This window comes from Rhincodon typus, chromosome 8 (genome assembly GCF_021869965.1).
Source record: "Rhincodon typus isolate 14 chromosome 8, sRhiTyp1.1, whole genome shotgun sequence".
Lineage (NCBI taxonomy): Eukaryota > Metazoa > Chordata > Chondrichthyes > Orectolobiformes > Rhincodontidae > Rhincodon > Rhincodon typus.
In genome coordinates this window covers 11,304,873-11,324,789 of record NC_063339.1, presented here as the reverse complement: position 1 = coordinate 11,324,789, position 19,917 = coordinate 11,304,873, and the positions used below count along the sequence as shown (strand labels likewise).

Genomic DNA, 19,917 nt, shown 5'->3' with positions numbered 1-19,917 from the left:
TTTTCTCTCAATACCAAGGTGGGGAGGTCGAAGGTCAGCGCGAGGCACCAGGCGGCCGTTACAAGATGGCGGCTCCTTCGCGAAAGAGCTTCGAGGTTTTCGTGTCGCGGATCCCCTGGTCCTTGGCTAGCAGTAAGTGATACTGTTTTCATCCTGTGTCATGCGTGTTAGTCGCGGCTGCAAGGGGAAGTATTTTAATGGGGGTAGATTTGAAGCAGCGGTTATGATGGTTTTCCAAGAACCACATCTGAAGGAGGGTCGCTGGACTCGAAAAGTTAATACTCTCCCGGCGCAGAAACCTCCAAACCTCACTGAGTTTCCCCAGCGATTTCTGTTTTTGTTTTAGATATCTACCATCCGCGGTTCTTTGTTTTATTGTGGTGGTCTCCAAGCTGGGCTGGTTCAAAGGATCATTAGAATTGAGGGGCAGGAGGAGTTGGGCCTCTGTACCATTGCATAAGATCGTGTTTGATCTGATTGTGATTTGAATTCTACTTTCTTGCCCGACTGTTTTTCGCCCAAAGAACCCCTTACCTCTCTTGATGATTGAACAACTGGCTATTTCAGCTTTCGGTAATTTCAGTGAGCAAATCTTCATCATTATCTGTGGAAGAGTTCTAAACGCCAGTGACCTTCTGAAAGATGAAATTACTCTTCAACCCGGACTTAATGGAGAACCCTTGTTCTGAGGAAGGGTCAGTCGACCCGAAACGCTAACTCTGATTTCTGTCCGCAGATGCTGCCAGACTTGCTGAGCTTTCCCAGCAATTTCTATTTTTGTTCCTTATTTTGAAACATGCTGTCTAAGTTCTAGATTTCCCCCACAAAGGGAAACATCCTCTCAGTGCCAACTCTTTAAAGGCCTATCTGAATCTCTTAAGTTCTGATAAGAAACATTGATTAATTGCACATTTCTCATTTACATGTCAGTATTCTGTCCTTTAGCTGAATGGTTCTGGTGTCTGAGTTCATTTTAGCACTGATTATCTGTTGTAACATTGCTATAGCGGAAGCTTGCTGTAGACACATTGGTTTCAGATTTCCTACTTCAATTTCCAATTGAATTTACTTTTCAAAGACTAATTTGGCTGTAAACACTTTTGGGATTTGGATGATAATTTAAGAGGCACCAGTAGCAAGTTTGCAGATGACACAAATTGGTGGTATCGTGGAGAGTGAAGAAGATTATCTAAGATTACAGAGAAATCTTGATGAATTGGGCCAATGGGCTGAGGAGGGCCAATGGATTTTAATTTGGATAAATTTGAGGTATTGTGTTTTGGTAAGATGAACAAGGGCAAGACTTGTAGGGCCCTAAGTCGTGTTCTCAAGCAGAGAGACCTAGGGGTTCAGGTACATAGTTCTTCGCAAGTTGCGTCATACGTAGGCAGGGTGGTTAAGAAGATATTTAGCACACTTGCCTTCATTTCTCAGACCATTGAGTATGGGTGTGGGATGTCATGTTGAGGTTGTACAGGACATTGCTGAGGCAACAATTTGCATTACTGTGTACAGTTCTTGTGCTGGTATAGGAATGATATTATTAAATTGGAGTGAGTTCAGAAAGACTTACAAGGAGACTTACCTTCTGGAACTGGAAGTTTTGAGTTAGAGAGAGACAGGAGAGCTTGGGACTTTTTTTCATTGGAATGCAAGAGGTTAAGGGTGACCTTTTTGTAGAAGTTCATAAAATCATGAGGGGATTAGATGAGGTGAATAGCAGTGGTTTTTTTTCCCTAAGGTTGGGGAGTTCAAAACTAGAAGGCATATTTTTAAGGTGAGACAAAGATTTAAAAGGGACCTGAGGGGTAAATCTACCTGAAGGTTTTCAATGTCCCAAAATTGAATGCCCTCAAAGTTGGAATACTTTGATTTTTAATCTTTGAATACTAGTGGATGTAGAATGCAGTTGGCAAGTGGCATTGAGGCAGAAGATCAACCATGATTATACTGAACGGCAGTTTCAAGGATCTTGCTATCCACTCATTCCATTTACTGCCATGAAGAAAGGCCACTGGACCTGAAATGTTAACTCTGATTTCTCTCCAGCAGCATGGTGTCTCAGTGGTTAGCACTGCTGCCTCACAGCGCCAGGGACATCGGTTTCATTCCATCCTTGGACACTGTCTGTGTGGAGTTTGCACATTCTCCCCATGTCTGTGTGGGTTTCCTTCAGGTGCTTCGGTTTCCTACCACAGTCCAAAAATGTGCAGGTTAAGTGGATTGGCGTTGCTAAATTGCCCATAGTGTCCAGGGATATGCAAGCTAGGTGGTTTAGCCCTGGGAACTGCAGGGTTACAAGGAGAGGGTAGGGGGATGGGTCTAGATGGGATGCTTTTTGGAAGGTCACTGTGGACTTGTTGGGCCAAATGGCCTGTTTCCACACTGTAGGGATTCTGATTCTATGATGCTGCCGCCAGACCTGCTGAGCTTTTCTGTTTTTGTCTCCTAGTTACTGTATTCTTCTTAAAATTTGATTTCTAGAATATCCATTAAATGTTTAGAAAATTTTAGGATTAAGTGTGCCCCTCTGTATTTTTGCAGAAGAAATCAAAGAATATTTTGGGCAGTTCGGACAAGTCAAGAAATGTCTCCTTCCATTTGTGAGTATTTATTTGGCTGGATTAGCATTTTGGTCTGTTCAAATGAATACATGTTGAAGATTTTTTTGCATTCCATGGACTAGATTTTTCAGTTTCTGAAGTCAATAATGTATAATCATCAAATTCTCCATGCACTGTTGAGACACTTCATATTTGACAGAGTCCTGGATGAGAAGAATTTGGTCAGTCATGTTCCATAGAGCATTGCTTTTTATTTTCTGTATCTTACTTATAAAAATGATTCCTTTTTACATTAAAGGTTCTTTAGAAAAGCTAAGATAGAAACATAGGTGCAGGAAGAGGCCATTTGGCCCTTCGAGCCTGCTCTGCCGTTCATCACAATCACGGCTGGTTGTCCAACTCAATAGCCTAATCCTGCTTTCTCCCCAAAACCTTTGATCCTATTTGCCCCAAGTGCTATATCTAGCCACCTCTTGAATACATTCACTGTTTTGTCATCAACTACTTCCTGTGGTAATGAATTCCATAGGCTCACCACTCTTTGGGTGAAGAAATGTCTCCTCATCTCCGTCCTAAATGGTCTACCCCGAATCCTCGCAATGTGAACCCCTGGTTCTGGAGACAAATGAGCAGATGTAGTTTAATGTGGAAAATGTGATTTTGTTTTTTGAAAAATATAGAAGGTAATGCATCTTCAGTTGGGAAACTTTGGACATAGTATTAGTGTTTTTAGGATGGAGCTGCAAGAGTCATAACAGTGGATGTGCAAACAAACATGGCCATCAAGTTTTTTAAATAAAAAAAAGCATCGCTGGTTTTGTCGTTTAAGGGCATAGAATACAAAGGCGGAGCTGTAATATTAAACCTGTAAGTTGGGAGTAATGTGTACAGTTTTGGACATGGAATCAGATATGCAGGAAACAGTACTAAGTTGCTTTTTGAAGGAATGTCTATAATAGGGTTTGCCAAAGGTTGGGACGAGGGTCAGTGCTGTTCTCAATGTACATTAATAATCTTGGACATAAATGTACAAGGTGCAGTGTCATCGCTAATTTTGGAAAAAGTACCATACTGTGAAGAATGCAGTCATAAACGTCCAGGGCGTTGTCAGGCTGGTTGAAAGGTCTGTCATATTGCAAATGAAACTTAATGCAGAAAAGCGTGAAGTGATATGTTTTTGTAGGAGAACTGAGAAGAATGAACATAACCCTTCTGAAGAAGGGTCTGGGCTCGAAATGTCAGCTTTCCTGCTCCTCTGAATCTGCTTGGTCTGCTGTGTTCATCCAGCTCTGCACCTTGTTGTCTCATAACCACAACGGGTGTGATTTTTAATTGGGAGGTACAAGAACAGAGAAACCTGGGGATTTGTAAGCAGAGATAGTTGAAGGTGACAGGTTAGGTAGAGAAAGTCGTTTAAGAAAGCTTGCAAGATCCTGGATTTTCTAAATAGAGATATACAGCATGAAAACAATCAAGGTATGGAATAATCTTTTAATAAAACACTAATTTGGTCTCATGGAGTTTTGTGACCAATTCTGGGCATCTACTTTAGGAAGGATGCAGAAAAGATTTTAGAAGCGTGGTTTTCAGGATGAGAGGTTTCTGTTGCATGGATAGACTGGAGAAGCTGGCCATGTTTTTCATTGAGCAAGTTGAGAGGAGATTTGTTAGAGATGCCAAAGTCATGAGAGGTTTATACAGAGATTGGGGAGAAAAGGAACAAAGGAACTCAAATTTAAGGTACTTTGCAAAAGAACTAGTAGCAACACGGATTTCTAAAAATGGAGCAAGTGGTTATGACCCAAAAGTTTGGAAACAGATTTGTTTGTGATTTTCATGAGGCTTGGCATCTGAAGAGAGAATTAGCAGGGTTTGAGAGTTTAACCGGCTGATACGTACAGGAAAGGTCAATAGCCTTGTACACGACATTCTGATTCCAAAACTTGAAATGATCTCAAGGGAATTATGGATAAAGCCACTGGAAAGTACTGGGGGTGAAACTTAGAATCACAAAGAGACAATTATGAAATTTGGGACTTTTTATTCACTGACTGTGAGAATGTTGAACAATGATTTTTTGATCAGTGTTCTAAGCTATGCAGGGTTATAATGACATTTTCATAACAGCATTAGGAACAGACTATTCAGCCTATTCCATCATTCAATACAATCCTGTCTGATCTGCTTAGCTCCACTCTCGTCTATTTTTCAATCCTCCATTTTCCAAAATGGCCACAGGTCAAGCACAAATTTAAGATAATGGTTGAGTTAGAAAACAAAATTTGGATTATATTTTATGGTGGAGCATGTCACTATAATGATGTTCGTTATATATAAAGGGAGAAATATATGATTGTGTATGACAATGGATGTCATTTAGAGTAAGACACTGATGCAGTTGTGATGTGCTGTATGTTCCTGTACTCCATGATTCTAGCCATGAAATAGAGCTGGTGTTTATAGTATTGGTCTAGTGATCTGGACACTGAATTCACAGGGACAAATTTGGATCCCTTTATTGGATTTTACATGCTATTAGATGTGAAATTTAAAGCATGACCATGAAACTATTGTATTGTCATAAGAACCCATCCTGTTAAGAAATGTCTTTTTTCGAGAAGGAAATCTGCCATCTTTGAGGTCTGACTGATATGTGACTCTTCACTCCCCAACGCATGGCATTGTGGTTGATTTCTTAATTGCCCCTTGAAAGAGTATCCTATGTTGTGAATAAATTTAAAATTACACTAGCTATCATGAGGCTTATTAATGATCACATTACTGTGTATGTGGGAGGTGGTTAGGTTAAAAGTAGGAGCAAGGGGATTATGCTCAAGAATTTGAGTTAGTTGGGAGATAAAAATTGTGAATGAGAATTTGAAATGAAAGTCTCGATGAAAAGTTATGATACCAGTTGCTCATCCTCCTTCTCGTATCAGTGTAATTAAACTTGAGACAGAGACATAAAGGATTTAGCAGATGAACTGAGATGAAAACAAGGGATTGAGTGGGCAGAAACTGAATTTATGGGTTAAATGGTATCAAACCTGCAAACAGCCTTTTATCCTGAGTTAGGAGATAGCAAAATCATTAGAGGCTATGGTGAGCAGTATGGTTTGTGTGGAGGGGGTTGAAGGTGATAAGTTGGCTTTTTGAGTTGTTGTCATGTAAGACATCTAGTGATACTTCACCAGACAAAATAAAACTGGCTATTAGATGTGAATATAGGAAAATTTCAGATTGAATGGTTAGGACAGGGTTATTATATTGGAAACAAATGAACTCTACCTTACATGTATGTTAATAAATGTTCTTGATTTGTAATGTTCAGCACTATGGAACTTTATTGCAGGACAAAGAAACTGGATTTCACAAAGGATTCTGTTGGGTTGGCTTCAATACAGAAGAAGGACTTCAGAATGCACTGCAGAAAGAACCACACCTCATTGAAGGGGCAAAGGTAGTTTCAAAACACTATTTATTTTTACTCTTAGAACAGTACAGCACCGTACAGGCCCTTCGGCCCACTATGTTGTGCCGAACTTTTAGCCGAAACCTAAGGTCAATCTAACCTCCACCCCTACCTTAAACTATCATCCATATGCCTATCTAATAGCCGCTTAAATGCCCCTAATGAGGCCGACTCCACTACCCTCTCCGGCAATGCATTCCACGCCCCTACCACTCTGAGTAAAGAACTTACCTCTGACGTCTCCCCGATATCTACCTCCTTTCACTTTAAAACTATGCCCCCTCGTAAAAGCTACCTCCACCCTAGGAAAAAGTCTCTGGCTGTCTACTCTATCTATATCTCTGATCATTTTGTACACCTGTATCAAGTCACCTCTCATCCTTTGTCGTTCTAAAGAGAAAAGCCCTAGCTCTCTCAACCATTCGCGTTAGACCTTCCCTCCATTCCAGGCAACATCCTGGTAAATCTCCTCTGCACCTTTTCCAACGCTTCCACATCTTTCCTGTAACGAGGTGACCAGAACTGGACGAACCAGGCTTTTGTACAGCTGGAGCATAACTTCACGGCTCTTGAACTCAATCCCCCTATTAATGAAAGCTAACACACCATACGCCTTCTTAACAACTCTATCCACCTGGGTGGCAGCTTTCAGGGAACTGTGAACATGAACCCCACGATCCCTCTGCTCCTCCACACCGCCAAGAATCTTTGTTAACCCTGTATTTTGCTTTCAAATTTGCCCTTCCAAAATGAATCACCTCACACTTTTCAGGGTTAAATTCCATCTGCCACTTCTCAGCCCAGCTCTGCATTCTATGTCTCTTTGTAACCTAGAACAGCCCTCCGCACTGTCCACAACGTGACCCACCTTCGTATCGTACACGAACTTGCTAATCCACCCTTCCACTCCTTCATCCAAATCATTTACAAAAATCACAAATAGAAGAGGACCCAGAACAGATCCTTGTGGTACACCACTTGTAACCGAGCACCATGTTGAATATTTTCCGTCCACTACCACCCTTTGTCTTCTAAGGGTCAGCCAATTCTGAATCCAATCTGCCACATTTCCCCCTATCCCATGCCTCCTTACCTTCTGCAAGAGCCTACCATGGGGAACCTTATCAAATGCTTTATTTAAATCCACGTATACCACATCCACTGCTCTACCTTCATCCACATGTTTGGTCACCTCTTCAAAGAATTCAGTAAGGTTTGTAAGGTATGACCTACCCCTCTCAAATCCATGCTGACTATCACAAATCAAACTGTGCCTTTCCAAGTGATCTTATAAAAGTAACTTTTCCATAATCAAGATATTTATATAGATTCTTTTTAAAAGAGCTACTTAAACATTTGCCAGAGAGCCTGAAGATGACACTGGGTTTGTGTCAGGTGTAAACTTTGTTGGTTTACCGTATGAGAAACCACAATGTTTAGTGTGAAAATTAACAAGCTTCAAAAAGGAATGCAGTATAAGACCTGAGGTTGTGAAGAATTAGAAAGCTTTACTGTGATTAACTGCTATGCATGTGCTCAGTCTTAACTTCTATCGTCACTGATAGCAAAACAAAAAATCAAATGCACAAGAAAGACTTGCTTTATTTTAAAAGTAAACAGAAACGTTACCAAACAGTGGCACCAGCCAGTAACCTATGCTACAAAGGCCAATTTCATCCAACAGTTGAGTGCTGTCTGCTGTCTAACCACCTAGTTAGCATTCGGTGGACTGTGCAGATGAGGTGACTTTGTCAACTAACTTGGCTACATTTAGTTGAGTTTTAAAGCTACAACTTACAGCAAAACATTCCATGCAGATAATGTTGGTATTGTATTAAAGCAGAAATTGAAATTAGATAACTCATTAAAAATTCATTCTCTTCACAGCTTCAAGTTCAGAGAAACAGAAAATTGCCTCAAGGGCGCAGACAAAATAAGGTCACTGAATCAGCAAGTTGACAGTGCAAGTTTGAGGTGTTTGTCAGAATTTAAATTAAAGATGGTGACTTAAAAGATTTCTGCGACTTACGTTTTTTGTTTATAAATCTTGCTTTGCAGACCTTCGGTGTTTACTCTAGCTTTTCAATTACAAAAAAAGTGGCCAAACCGAATTTTACTTTACAGAGACATCTGTCAAAACTCCCAGTGGGGAACTCTATCATGATATTCCATTATGTTGGTTCAGAAACAAATATCAAGGATATTGGTTTGAATTAAGCAGCAACAGGCTGCACTTCAGAGTCCATCTATTCCTTTCTTCGCTTCTTTCCCTCGTGTTCATATTCTTTAGAGCGACCACTTTCAGGTCTCTTTGAACCACCACCGTGTTGTTTGGCTTCCTCCAAGAACTTATCCAGACCAAAGGGATCTTCTTCATCTTTCTCAAACTGAACAGGGCCTTCACGACGCTGCCTGCGGTCTGTGCCAGAGAATTCACGGTCTGGAACAAACCTAAAAGAAGAACAACAACTGTTTACAATTATATAAAACAGCAAATACTGCCACTTCTGTTGGGAAGCTGAGAAATGAAAGAATTAAATTGATGAATTTAACTGACAGACTTATCATTCAGTCATGACTTTTTTTTTAAAAGCATTAACTAAAGAATTTTCAACCATTACTTGAGTTCACCATATGTCTTAATATTATCTTTTGACATGATTGCAGAAAAATCAACTAAAAACCGTGCTGCCTCTTTCCTCTGTCTTATTTGAAAGCCCCAACTCTGAAGGGGTGAAGATTAGCCAATATTAAAAAATGTAAAATCATTCCTAAGAACAGAACTGATATCTGAAGGTTAGAAACAGACGTTGACTTCTATAAGTATCACGTTGAAATAGTCAGCCCATTGCTTGAAATGTTGCTCTGGAACCAGACTGCAGCAGGTGAGATTAAAACACATCGTATCAACTTTAGTTCCATTTAAGATCAAACACATATCCCTGTACTAAATTGTTAAGAAAACAAACTCACCGACTGTTTTTCATAAGTGTGTCCAAATCATCACCATAAGTGTCTTTATCAGCATTCTTGTTTGGTCTGTACACGTTTTGAGCCATTTCCTTGCCAGTTCTCCAGGGCTGATCATAAACATTGTAAAGCTCGTCTTCTCCTCCTGCAAAACCACTGTCCATCCCCTGGCAACATAAAACAAGACTTGATCCAAAAGAAATTTTTCAAGTAGTGGACCATAGAATCCCTACAGTATGGAAACAGGCCCTTTGGCCCCATGAGTCTGCACTGAAAGCTTGGTGAAAATGTGCAGATCTGGTTCTGTATCAAACACCACCCCTTAATCAGCTTTAATGCCATAACTGACTCAGAACAATAGCACCCCCGCCATCGTGCTTCCATAACCCACTCAAAATTATGGAAAGATTATAATATTAATTAGCCCTTAGCAACTGTCTCTCAGGACCTGAAGAGGATGTACCTTATCTAGATACATATTAAATAGGGTTGCTACCCCCTTATTACTATCAAAACAGAACTTCCATGAAACTGTGAATGAATATGTAAGAACTATCAAAACTGGGAACAGTAAATTAAATCTCATGACCCAGCTGCAGGAGATCAGTTTAATATCCTTTATCCTTTTTATTTAGTACATATATAATTTCTCACTTACTTAGATCATAGGTCGAGTATTTTTTACTAACATTACTAATTTTAAAGACAAAAAGATCAACGCCTCTTAATTATGCAAACTCGGACCGAAAAGACATTCTAATCCCATCAGGAGTAACAACCAGCATTTAGCAAGTGCTTAACCCATCTCCTGCTTCCCCAGGACAGATGTGTGGACAACAGATACAACAATGTGACACCATAATACTTAAATTTTAATGTATATTAGAACTGTGTAAAACTGTACATCAGATTCCATCGCTGCCTTGAACTGTGCTACTGTCGATGCTCAATAAAAAGGCTATTTTTGCCACTCATCAATCTCTATCATTATTGAAACACAACCCCACCCCAACCCCCACACACCGTTTCCCACTTGCAGTGTTGCCAGTGTTCCTTGATGTTGAAGGCAAAAACATTCACTTAACCTCTAGAGTTCAGCTTTTTTTTGTCCATATTTGAAACAAGGCTGTATGGCATCAGCAGCTGACTGGCACCCTGTTTGGATTGCACCAGGACCAGCGAGCAGGTTATTGCTAAGCAAATGCTAGTTGAAAGCATTGTTGATGACAGTTTCCATCACTTTGGTGATGATTGACAGTGGGCTAACAGGATGGTTATTTGGTCAGGTTGATGCAAGTGGTGATACAGCTTGGCTAGGGACATGAGACTTGTGCTCCAGAACCAGTTCAGAACTATTGCTAGATATTGTCAAGGCCCATAGGCTTTGTAGTATCCAGTACCTTCATCAGTTTTTTGAGATTACACTAAGTGAATCAAATTGGCTGAAGACTAGCATCTGTGATGCTGGGGACCTCCAGAGGAGACCAGATAAATCACTTGATGGACACTCTGGCTGGGATTTTGTTACAAATGTTTCAGCCTCATTTTCTTCTTGCATTGTTGTGCTAAATTCCCCCATCATTTAAGGATGAAATTATTTGTGGAGCCTCCTCCATCAGTGAAATGTTTAATTGTCCACCACCAATCATGACATGTGAAAGGACTGCAAAACTTAGATTGTATATGATGGCTTAGCTCTATCACTGCTACTTTTGCTATTTGGCATAAAAGTAGTTCCATATTGTAGCTTCACCAGTTTGACACTTCAGTTTTAGGTATGTGCAGTAATGCTCCTCTTGCACTCTTCAAAAAGGTTTCAAGCAGGAAAAAAAAAAATCAATTTTTAGAGCATTACAAATTTTGGCCCATTGCTGGGGTCAAGGGTGACAAATTGTGTACGATTCACAGGGGAAGAGGAGTAAGAAATGTGGGAGTCCAGCTGGGAAGTGTTCGAGTAAAGTTAGAGATAATAAGTGCATATCTTCTCTGTTGGCATAGTGTTAAAATGAAGAGAAACTTGGCCAGCTAGGCAAACCAATAAAAGCACCAGGTAATTTCCCAAACAATCCCATGTCAAGGAATGAGATAATTGTATAAATCACTAACTGATGATATTCATTTGTAACAACCGCTTTAGTTTACCTTGTTCTGGTTAAAGAGTCTTTGGTCATACTGTATTTCAGTTGATGCACGTGGATTTGGTACTCCCAAGGCAATTAGCTCACTGATGTCTCGGTCCTGATCCCTTTGCAGCTTTGACCTGATATTTAAATAAGTAGAATTACTTATACAGCAGATTTAGTGCATAAATTGATGTTGCAGGTTAGAGGATGTTAAATAGCTTTATTCTCCACAATTACAAATTTCTGAAATACGCTAAACCTCACTCAACTACAACGTTATATTGAACTTGTCTCAAATAATACCAGTTGGCTTGAGAGGTAAACTTACATGGTTTCTAATAGTTTTTTCTAATGTTAGCCTGAGCTCAGTGGTAACACTGTCTACTCAAAGCTAGGGTGTCGTGAATTCAAGGACCATTCCAGAGACTTAAGCACAAAAATCCATGCTGATATTTCAAAGTAGTATTACCAGCACAGAAATTTTTGTAAGAGGAGTGGTGTCTGTCATATATGCTGAACAGATAGGATTCTACATTAGTATTTAAGACAAGGGATTTTCTGCTGCATTGTCAAATAACCATCTGTCAAAGATGAGCTTCAAAACAATAACTTGTTATTTTTCTCAATGTGGGGCTTTGCTGCGTTCAAGATGAAAACTATATTTCACTATAAGCCTGCAAAATTGCAGCGACTGCACTTCAGAAGTAATTCCCCGCCTGTAAACCCAGAGGATGTGAATGATACCGTATAATTGCAAGTTTTTTCTAGGGGAAAAAAAATGACAGGCTCTAAGCCTAAGGTTTTGAGGTGAGAAAAATCATCATGTTACTTTGTACAACATGCACTGATCCAATGCTCAAATAAGTGATGTTTCTCAAAGATGCAGAGGTGTTACGTAGTAGTTCTTATGTACCTCTTATCTGGGGCTGCTCGGGCAAGATTGCGATCGTGCTGTCGTTCTTTTCGTCTTTCATGTCGAATTTCATCTCGTTCTCTTGTTTCATTTTCCTCTTTCGGAAAAAACATACTAATTATACCACTTTTAAACAAAAATCATCAGTTTATTTTTAAAAGAAAGGAGGCCACCCCTTCTGGTCTTATACTACTGACTTGAACTGAATAGAAAGGCAAACATTTTGGATGTATTCTCCTTCACAGGAATGCAAATTAATGGTTAAGAAAGTCTTCGAATTAAAGATAAAACGGACCAATTAAAATGGCTCAGATTTGTTGCATTATTCTGTATGTGATGTCCTTAAGAACATATGTAGCATGTTAAATGGCTAACACCCAACAGAGGTTAGAACCTTTGAGGCCAAGGCTTTAAAAGGTCATAATAAACTGATTGCATTGTGTCTGCACATCCTGGTTTGAGTAGCAGTAGCTTGGGACAATAGATTGCCCAAGTGTTCTCTTCCACGAGGGTGGTACTAAAAAACATGAAATTGAGCTGATTTTATTTTTAAAGTTGCATTCACTTTTTCTTACAAAGTCATAAGCTCATTTAAAGATTTGAACCATAAAAGAAACATAGATCATCAATACAGAATATGCAGTTGCCAACAAATTTGCAGAAAGCAGATTTAATAAGCTGCTGCAACATCAGGGCACTTTTTGTCCTCAAACGTTTACTTGACAGTCTTTGACACAATTCTCTGACCTTAAAAGAAATTATGTTTATGAGCCAGAGGTACAATAAGATGGATACAATGCAAATGCAGGGCTTTCTTTACTGATATCTCATACCTTTTTCTATATGAGTCTTGATACCAGCTCTCCTCTCCCTGGCAATCTGAGCCAATTCTCGGAGCTTCTCTTCCTTCTTCTCCTTCTCCTTTTGAGCCATTTTCCTTTCGACTTGTGCTCGCATCTCTACAGCTTCACGAGCCTGTGTGCAGAACGTAGATCAGTTAGGGAGTAGAATTGCTTCTAATGACTTTAATAGGGTTAAACATAGAGATCACTCAATAAACTAGCTAACATTTCACAACATTTCAGAAGTTCAAAAAAATTACCTTTCTGTCTGCAATGTAAAGAGCCTCTGCAAGCTTAGCAAAGTTCTCATTGATGTGAACTGTTTGAAGTCCTCGGCCATCAGCAGCCAGACGTTTGTCCAAAGGAATTGTATAACCCTGGAACATATAACAAAGTGCACAATGCAGAGTTGTAAAAAATGTGCATCCAGTACCTCAATCAGGGAACTAAGGCAACACACAATTTAAAAAAAGGGAATGCAGATACTAATGGTCTGGTCTGCTAACTTAGTTCGGGAGTCTCAATTTTCATCTTTCACATGATATATTAATGAGACCTTTCAAGAACGGAGGCTTTCGATAAGGAAACGTAGAGTTTCATTTGGAAGTCTCCATGCCAGCTAATTGCCAATGTAAACTTCATCAAGAGTTAATTCTTTTGGACCATAGGAATGAAAATAGTCCTACCAATTCGGGAACTGACTGCTGTCCCAATCCAACACACAAAGTTTTACACAGAAATGCAATACTGAGAAAGCCAACAAAATACTGAATACAAATATTGCACCTAAAGTTTATTGGAAGAGCTCTTCACTGAACGATAAAGCTTGTCCAAATATTAACGTAGGTGAATAAATATTTTTTGTTTAATTATGGATCAACAATTGAAGCCCTGGTTCAAGATTTCAATTAAGTGCTTCAATTAAGTTCAACTTCCTTGTTATGAACTGGACAGTCACATTTCAGCAGATTCAGGAACATTTGTACAATCCTATTTGAATGTAATGACAATACCCCATGGGCATAATCTGTTTGGCAATACATCAGATTTTCATAGTTTCTATCAGATTGCCAGTGCTTTCTAACACACTTCCTGTAAGGAGAGCTGCTGAGCTCATTCTGACAGGCCTTCCAAATACGTACCTCAAGCACGTGTTTTGTGAGATCAACTTAAACCAATGGCAGTGATTGGTATGGTAAGTGGCAAAAGTAGATTTGGATTAGTTCAGCACAAGTTTGATGATAACGGAGACTGAGAGGAGGCTCTGACCTTTACTAAATCCCACATCCCCCTTTTCCTTCCTTGAGGTGGTTAGCACTTCTTGGTCCAAGTTACTACTCCTCACTTTTCAAATTGCATCCCTACCTTTTGCGCTAAAAGTTTAACTTTCGCCAGGGTACTCAAGCTAAACATATATCACCAGTTCGGTTTTTAGGATGTCAATGGATTAAATTTTATCCAAATCAGCCAGTGGTACTAGGATCTCTGAAAATGCAAGTACCAACTTTCTTTCCTCAGAACATACTCAAAGATGCATCTTATATCAAAGCTTTTAATTGTCTGACTTTCGATTAAACATTTTATTATTTATAGCATTCTTCTGCACTGAATTGAACGAGGTGGATTTTATTTTAGGGGATGATGCTGGTTTAGGGGTTAATAATGGCTAATAATCCTAAGACAAATATGGAAATATGGGTTCAAATATCACCACAGCTGCTATAGTTAAAAATTCAATCAATAGATCTGGAATAGAAAGCAGATTTCAGTAACCCCATCATTAAACTACCATCTGGTTCACCAAAGTCCTTTAGGGAAGGAAATCTGCTGTCCTTGCCTGGTCTGGTCAACATGCAACTCCAGACCCACAAGAAGCCTGTTGTCTCTTAAATGTTCTCCGAAATGGTTCAGCAAGCCACTCAGTTCAAAGGCAATTATAGATGAATAACAAATACTGCAAATACTGACCTTGCCCGTGATGTTGACATCTCATGAAACATGAAAGAACAAAATTACCAACCCAGTAATGCTGTCTGAATTATTTCACATTTTTTCATTGGGTTTATTGGCACAGTTGAAGTGAATATTTTATTATAATTAAGTTTACTCCAGATATAAATACTTTTAAGTGATTATAAAAAAGTCACTTTTTTTTAACCTTTGCGTTCTTCCAGTTTGATATGCATGGAGGAATCTTCCACTCTTGCTGTTCTTTCACAGTCATCTAAAACAAAGAGATCAAAATGCTGTATTAAATTCAAACAAGGAACTTCACAGCACAACTGACTTGATAAAAATAAATACATTATTATGGCAGCTTTCTTAAGGTTTAATCATTTAGGAAGGACAAACCAACATCCTCAAATGCAAATCACAAAGTGTTTGATGTGAATTTTTTTAATTTGCAACCACTTGAAAATTGTTAGGCAGGTAAATGAGTAACCAGCAAGGTCTTAGAAACAGTAAACTAAAGACCCAGTTAAAATGGTCAGGGTGAGGGAATGTAGGACCTCAGAAAAGTGCCACCCGTTTAATTATTAACACGCATTCCTTTGCTCTATGTTGCCAGGGAGATGCCACTTTGGCTTCATCTAAGAAATCACTGTACAGGAATGTCAGCCTGACGCATGCTTAAGAGCAGACTCAGTATTTTGGTGTTAGGGTGACAAAGAGCCAGAGTTTACAGCACTGCAGATGGTCATTTGATCCATTTAATCCTCTTTGCCCATGTCTTTTAGTTACTTTATTTTTATCTACTTGCCTGTTAAAGGTTATTATTGACAGTCTGTTCTAATGATAGCTTTGTGTTTTAAAAATAATAAATTCCAGCCCATGTCTTTGGTCTTTTGATGGGTCTTACAATGATCCAGTTTAGTTGTTAGCCCACCAATTGTTATCCAGCAACTCTTGCTGCTACCATGCCCGTGAATGCAAGCCAACTGTAATAATCAAAATAGGTTGCTGTTACACCTTAGAAAACAAGTGGACACGTGGAATTCACTGGGATCACTATTTTCACGATTTGGAAGAAGACAGATTGACAGAAAAATAAGTTAAAAAAATGGATTATGCACAGCCAGGCAAATGTCTGGGGGATTCAAAAATCATTTTTAATGTAGCGAGCGATTGGCATCTAGAATGTACTAACTGAGCACGTGGAGAAAGGGTCAAACATATTATTTGAAAGGAGATTAGACTGTTCTGAAAAGGAATGATGAATGCTACTAAGTGAACTATACATTTGAAGAGTCAATGCAAACACGATGGCTGAACAGTCCTCCTTCTGGCTACAACATTCCTATGACTATGAGCATTTGATCCTCAATACCTCTTACAATGCACAGCAACATTCATATCTTTTATGCATGTTGGATTCTCCCAGTGATGATATTTTTAATCCAGCAGCAGATTGCCCAAGAAAATCAAACATATTTTAACAGAAAAGTTGTGATTTGTTTTGCTATAAGTAGTTTGTTTCACCATTGAAATTTGCTAGGCTTTTTGGGCTGTTAGCAATAATTACTGTTCTGAACCATCGCTCCACATGACTTAGACTTTCTGGCAAGTTTCACCTTTCTGGCAAAAGATTACACAGCAACTTTTAATTCATCTGCAGTAATCAAGTTTGAATGGCACCAATGTCATTATTCTGATGTGAGGTTTATTTGATTACTCTCAGAGCTGTGGAGCCATCCAAATTTACCGATCAATCAGGTTTCGATAAAGACATCATAGTACAGCTGGACCGAAGATTTCTGCTGTTGTGTTATTAAACTGCAGTAAAGTCCCAATTAAATCCTGGCAAGCACTATTATTTTGCACTAGTTAATTGTCGCCTTACCTTTCTGCTCGGTGAGTGCATGACAGGTGCAGGTGGTGATGGAGGACCCCGAGGAATCTTCTTGTTAATCCTAAATACAAATATGACAGAACAGGACTGGTCAGAGCAAACATGCCAAGTAGCAGCAGACGAATCAGAAATACATGCAGGTTTCCGATACAGATGCCAGTCTCAGCGGTGAAAGGCAGTGCATAATAATTAGTGGTTATGAAACTGCCAAAGAAGCAAATTGTCCAATGTCATGCCTGATCACATGGAAATGTCATGCTGGGACCCTTGGAAGTCAGCATAGAGTTCATATAATTCTGAGTTTTACATTTGCTGTTAGGTGACAGCAATTCCATCGTGAATAATCAAAAAAACTGCACCATCAAAAAGTCTCCTCTATTTACTTACTTGAATCGAGGTGGTTCCATTGGGTCCTTTTGCATTTCCACCATCCTGATAACTCTCTGTTTAGCCCCCGAGTTGAAAGCCACACCTTGTTGGGAAGGAGTGTATCTGAGCACAACAAAAGAAAGAAAAATGAAAAAGGTGTACAGTAAACACCGTCCTGCTCCTGTTCCATTACCCTTGATGTTGGCAATGATCTTCTTGCTGTTCTTATACTTCTTACTTGCACGCTGCCCTCCCATGAGATCAATTAGAAGCACAATGTAAGGTGTATACCCAGCTCTGTTTTACCACTATCTTTTTCTCCAGGCCTCACCGTCACCGATTGGTCATATTGCTTATCTGATTCCAGCAACAGATGAGTAGAGATCCTTCAACCAAATATTAAAGAAATTGAAGCCATTGTATTTGACTTTTTGTCACACACCCCATTCTCTAGTAAACAATACACTGGTAACTCCAAGTTTCAACTGGATCTCTCAAGTTGGGTGTCATATTTAACCTTGAGGAGCTCAAACCATTAATCTGTCCCAAGCACCAAGTTTACTCATTTACAACTTTGTAACCTCACCCAGCAGCCCTCATCTTATCCTCTGCCAAAATCCCCATTCATATCAGTTACCTTTGGATTTGGCTATTCTAATGTTCTCCGAGCCAGTATCTTCCAGCCTACATTAACTAAAGCTTATTCAAAATTTTGCTGCCTGTGGCGTTAACTCTGACCAACACCCGCTTCAGCCGGCATACTTATGCTCACTGACCTGGCCTCTTCTAATCTCTATAACTTCATAAACTCCCTATCCTCCTTCAAGCTTGACCAAAGAACATAAGAGACAGGAGGATAAGTAGACTATATGGTCCCCCAGTTTTGCATCCCTATTCAATACGATCATGGCAGATCTATTGTCTCAACTCCACTTTTACACCTGTGGCCCTTGACTCCCTGAGAAACCAACAATCTGTCTATCTCAGCCTTAAATATATTCAATGATGGATTATTCACAACGTTCCAGGGGTGGAAAATTGCAAGTATTCACAATATTTTGCATTAAAAACTTTTAATTACCTCAAGTTCCTTACTCTAATTAGCCTCTAGGTCACTCTGTTTCTGGTATATAATTTGTCGTCTGTTCTAAAGATGGACACAAAATACTTGTTCAACATCTCTGTTACTTCTTCAATCGCGATGATAATTTCTTCTGTCTCTGCCTCCAAGGAACAACTGTTTATTTTAGCTTTTCTTTTTTTCCCTTTGCACAAGCTCTTGTGATCCGTTTTCTATTTCTGCCTTGTTTACTCATATTCTATTTATACCCTTATCATCAACTTTTTGGTTGCCCTTTGCTGGTTTCCAAAACATTATAAGCCTTTTTTTTTATCTCAATACTTAACTCCCTTAGTTAGCCAAGGATAGATCTATCTTGTTGAGGTTTTGTTTTTTTTAAATGGAATGAAATCTGTTAAAATTTTGAATTGTTTCCTTAAATATTCCCCTTTATTTATATACTGCCATACTTTTTAGGCTATTTTTAGCCTACATAATTGGCTTTGGCTAAGATTATTGTTTGAGACTGGTGTATGTCACTTTCAAACTTAATGTAGAATTCAGTTATTTTGTGATCCATTTTCTTCCCCCCTCCGATGCCATTTAGAACGAAGCTACCTAATTTGTAAATTAGGACTTGACTATTTAGAATTGAAGCCAGGACATGGATATGAAAATCTGCAACTTGTTGCTCCAAAAAATACTGAGGATACCAAGTCACTTACAATTTTCAAGATCGAGACTGATAGTTTTTTGTTTGGTCTCAAGTGTCAAGGCATAGGGAACAAAGATGAAATTGAAGCAAAAATCAGCCAGGATCAGCCAATGACACCAGACTGAGAAAGGTGCCCCTTTTCTCATCATCATCCACTTGCTACCTCAGAAGAACGTGGACAGCTGATCTAATGTATTGGCTATGTCAATGTTTTTGAGTCAACGCAAGCATAGTGCACTAGAACAGTTCAGTATTTGAAGCATCAGTAGTTGCAGTCACCAATCTGACATTGCAGGAAGAATCGGCTGTGGGATGCACCCCTTCCTGTTAGAGCGGAAAACACTTCAGCTTCCAATCAATCACCTTCTGACTAACCTGCACTCATTACAACTATGGAATCAAGTATTGCATCCAAGTGCTGCAGAAGACAGATGCGCTAATTTCTTGGTCAGTGTGCTCACTCCCTACAGCCAACATAGATACCAATTGAGTAATTTTTCTCACCTGATGTACTGTGCAGGAGCGAGTTTCTCAGCTGCCCGAACAGGCATAGCTGCTGCAACTTTCTGTGAAACCTGTTTTTCAAGAGCTGAACGTGTCTTTTCGGTCAACTGCAATGAAAATAAAGACAATTCAGAAAATTAATATCCATTTCTGATCCTCCAGATTTCAAATGTTCAACAATCCAAACAATGCAGACAATTCTGCCTCCAATCTTCATTATCATTAATTAATTGGTTATTTTACACATAGCAGAGTCAGCTGTCAATCTATTTTTTAATCTTAAAACTTAGGTGCTAGAAACATGTCACAGCACATATGATACCACCCATTTTCAATGTGTAATCTTATTCATAACTAACAAATCTTTTTTCCAACTACACAGATTTGGCAGTTTTGTTTCAAACAGACAGCCCAGGCGCTATCTACGCTAGGACACAATTATCAGTAGTGCCGAGAAGTATTCACCCTGACATTAAACATCTCTGTACTCTCCAATTTCACCACCACAATTATTGGGAGATCTCATTCTAGCGGT

General features: G+C 39.2%; 2 protein-coding genes across 2 annotated transcripts in view; one reads left to right on the top strand and one right to left on the bottom strand.

Moving 5' to 3' along the window:
* The first annotated feature begins 3 nt into the window (after nt 1–3).
* Nucleotides 4–8,051, top strand: LOC109913982 (SRA stem-loop interacting RNA binding protein). Its single transcript, XM_020513550.2, has 4 exons — nt 4–132; nt 2,545–2,603; nt 5,917–6,024; nt 7,924–8,051. Exons 1-4 carry the CDS (start codon nt 66–68, stop codon nt 7,993–7,995), a joined length of 306 nt encoding a protein of 101 aa, XP_020369139.2. The 5' UTR covers nt 4–65; the 3' UTR covers nt 7,996–8,051.
* Nucleotides 7,621–19,917, bottom strand: part of snw1 (SNW domain containing 1) — a 25,845-nt gene continuing 13,548 nt past the window's right edge. The window contains exons 5-14 of the mRNA XM_020513542.2: nt 19,383–19,489; nt 17,122–17,226; nt 16,726–16,795; nt 15,043–15,108; nt 13,145–13,261; nt 12,876–13,017; nt 12,043–12,139; nt 11,149–11,266; nt 9,010–9,173; nt 7,621–8,487 (exon numbers count right to left, since the gene is read on the bottom strand). Of these exons, the coding sequence (XP_020369131.1) occupies nt 8,283–8,487; nt 9,010–9,173; nt 11,149–11,266; nt 12,043–12,139; nt 12,876–13,017; nt 13,145–13,261; nt 15,043–15,108; nt 16,726–16,795; nt 17,122–17,226; nt 19,383–19,489 (1,191 nt within the window). The 3' untranslated portion in view covers nt 7,621–8,282. The remainder of the gene's footprint in view (nt 8,488–9,009; nt 9,174–11,148; nt 11,267–12,042; nt 12,140–12,875; nt 13,018–13,144; nt 13,262–15,042; nt 15,109–16,725; nt 16,796–17,121; nt 17,227–19,382; nt 19,490–19,917) is intronic.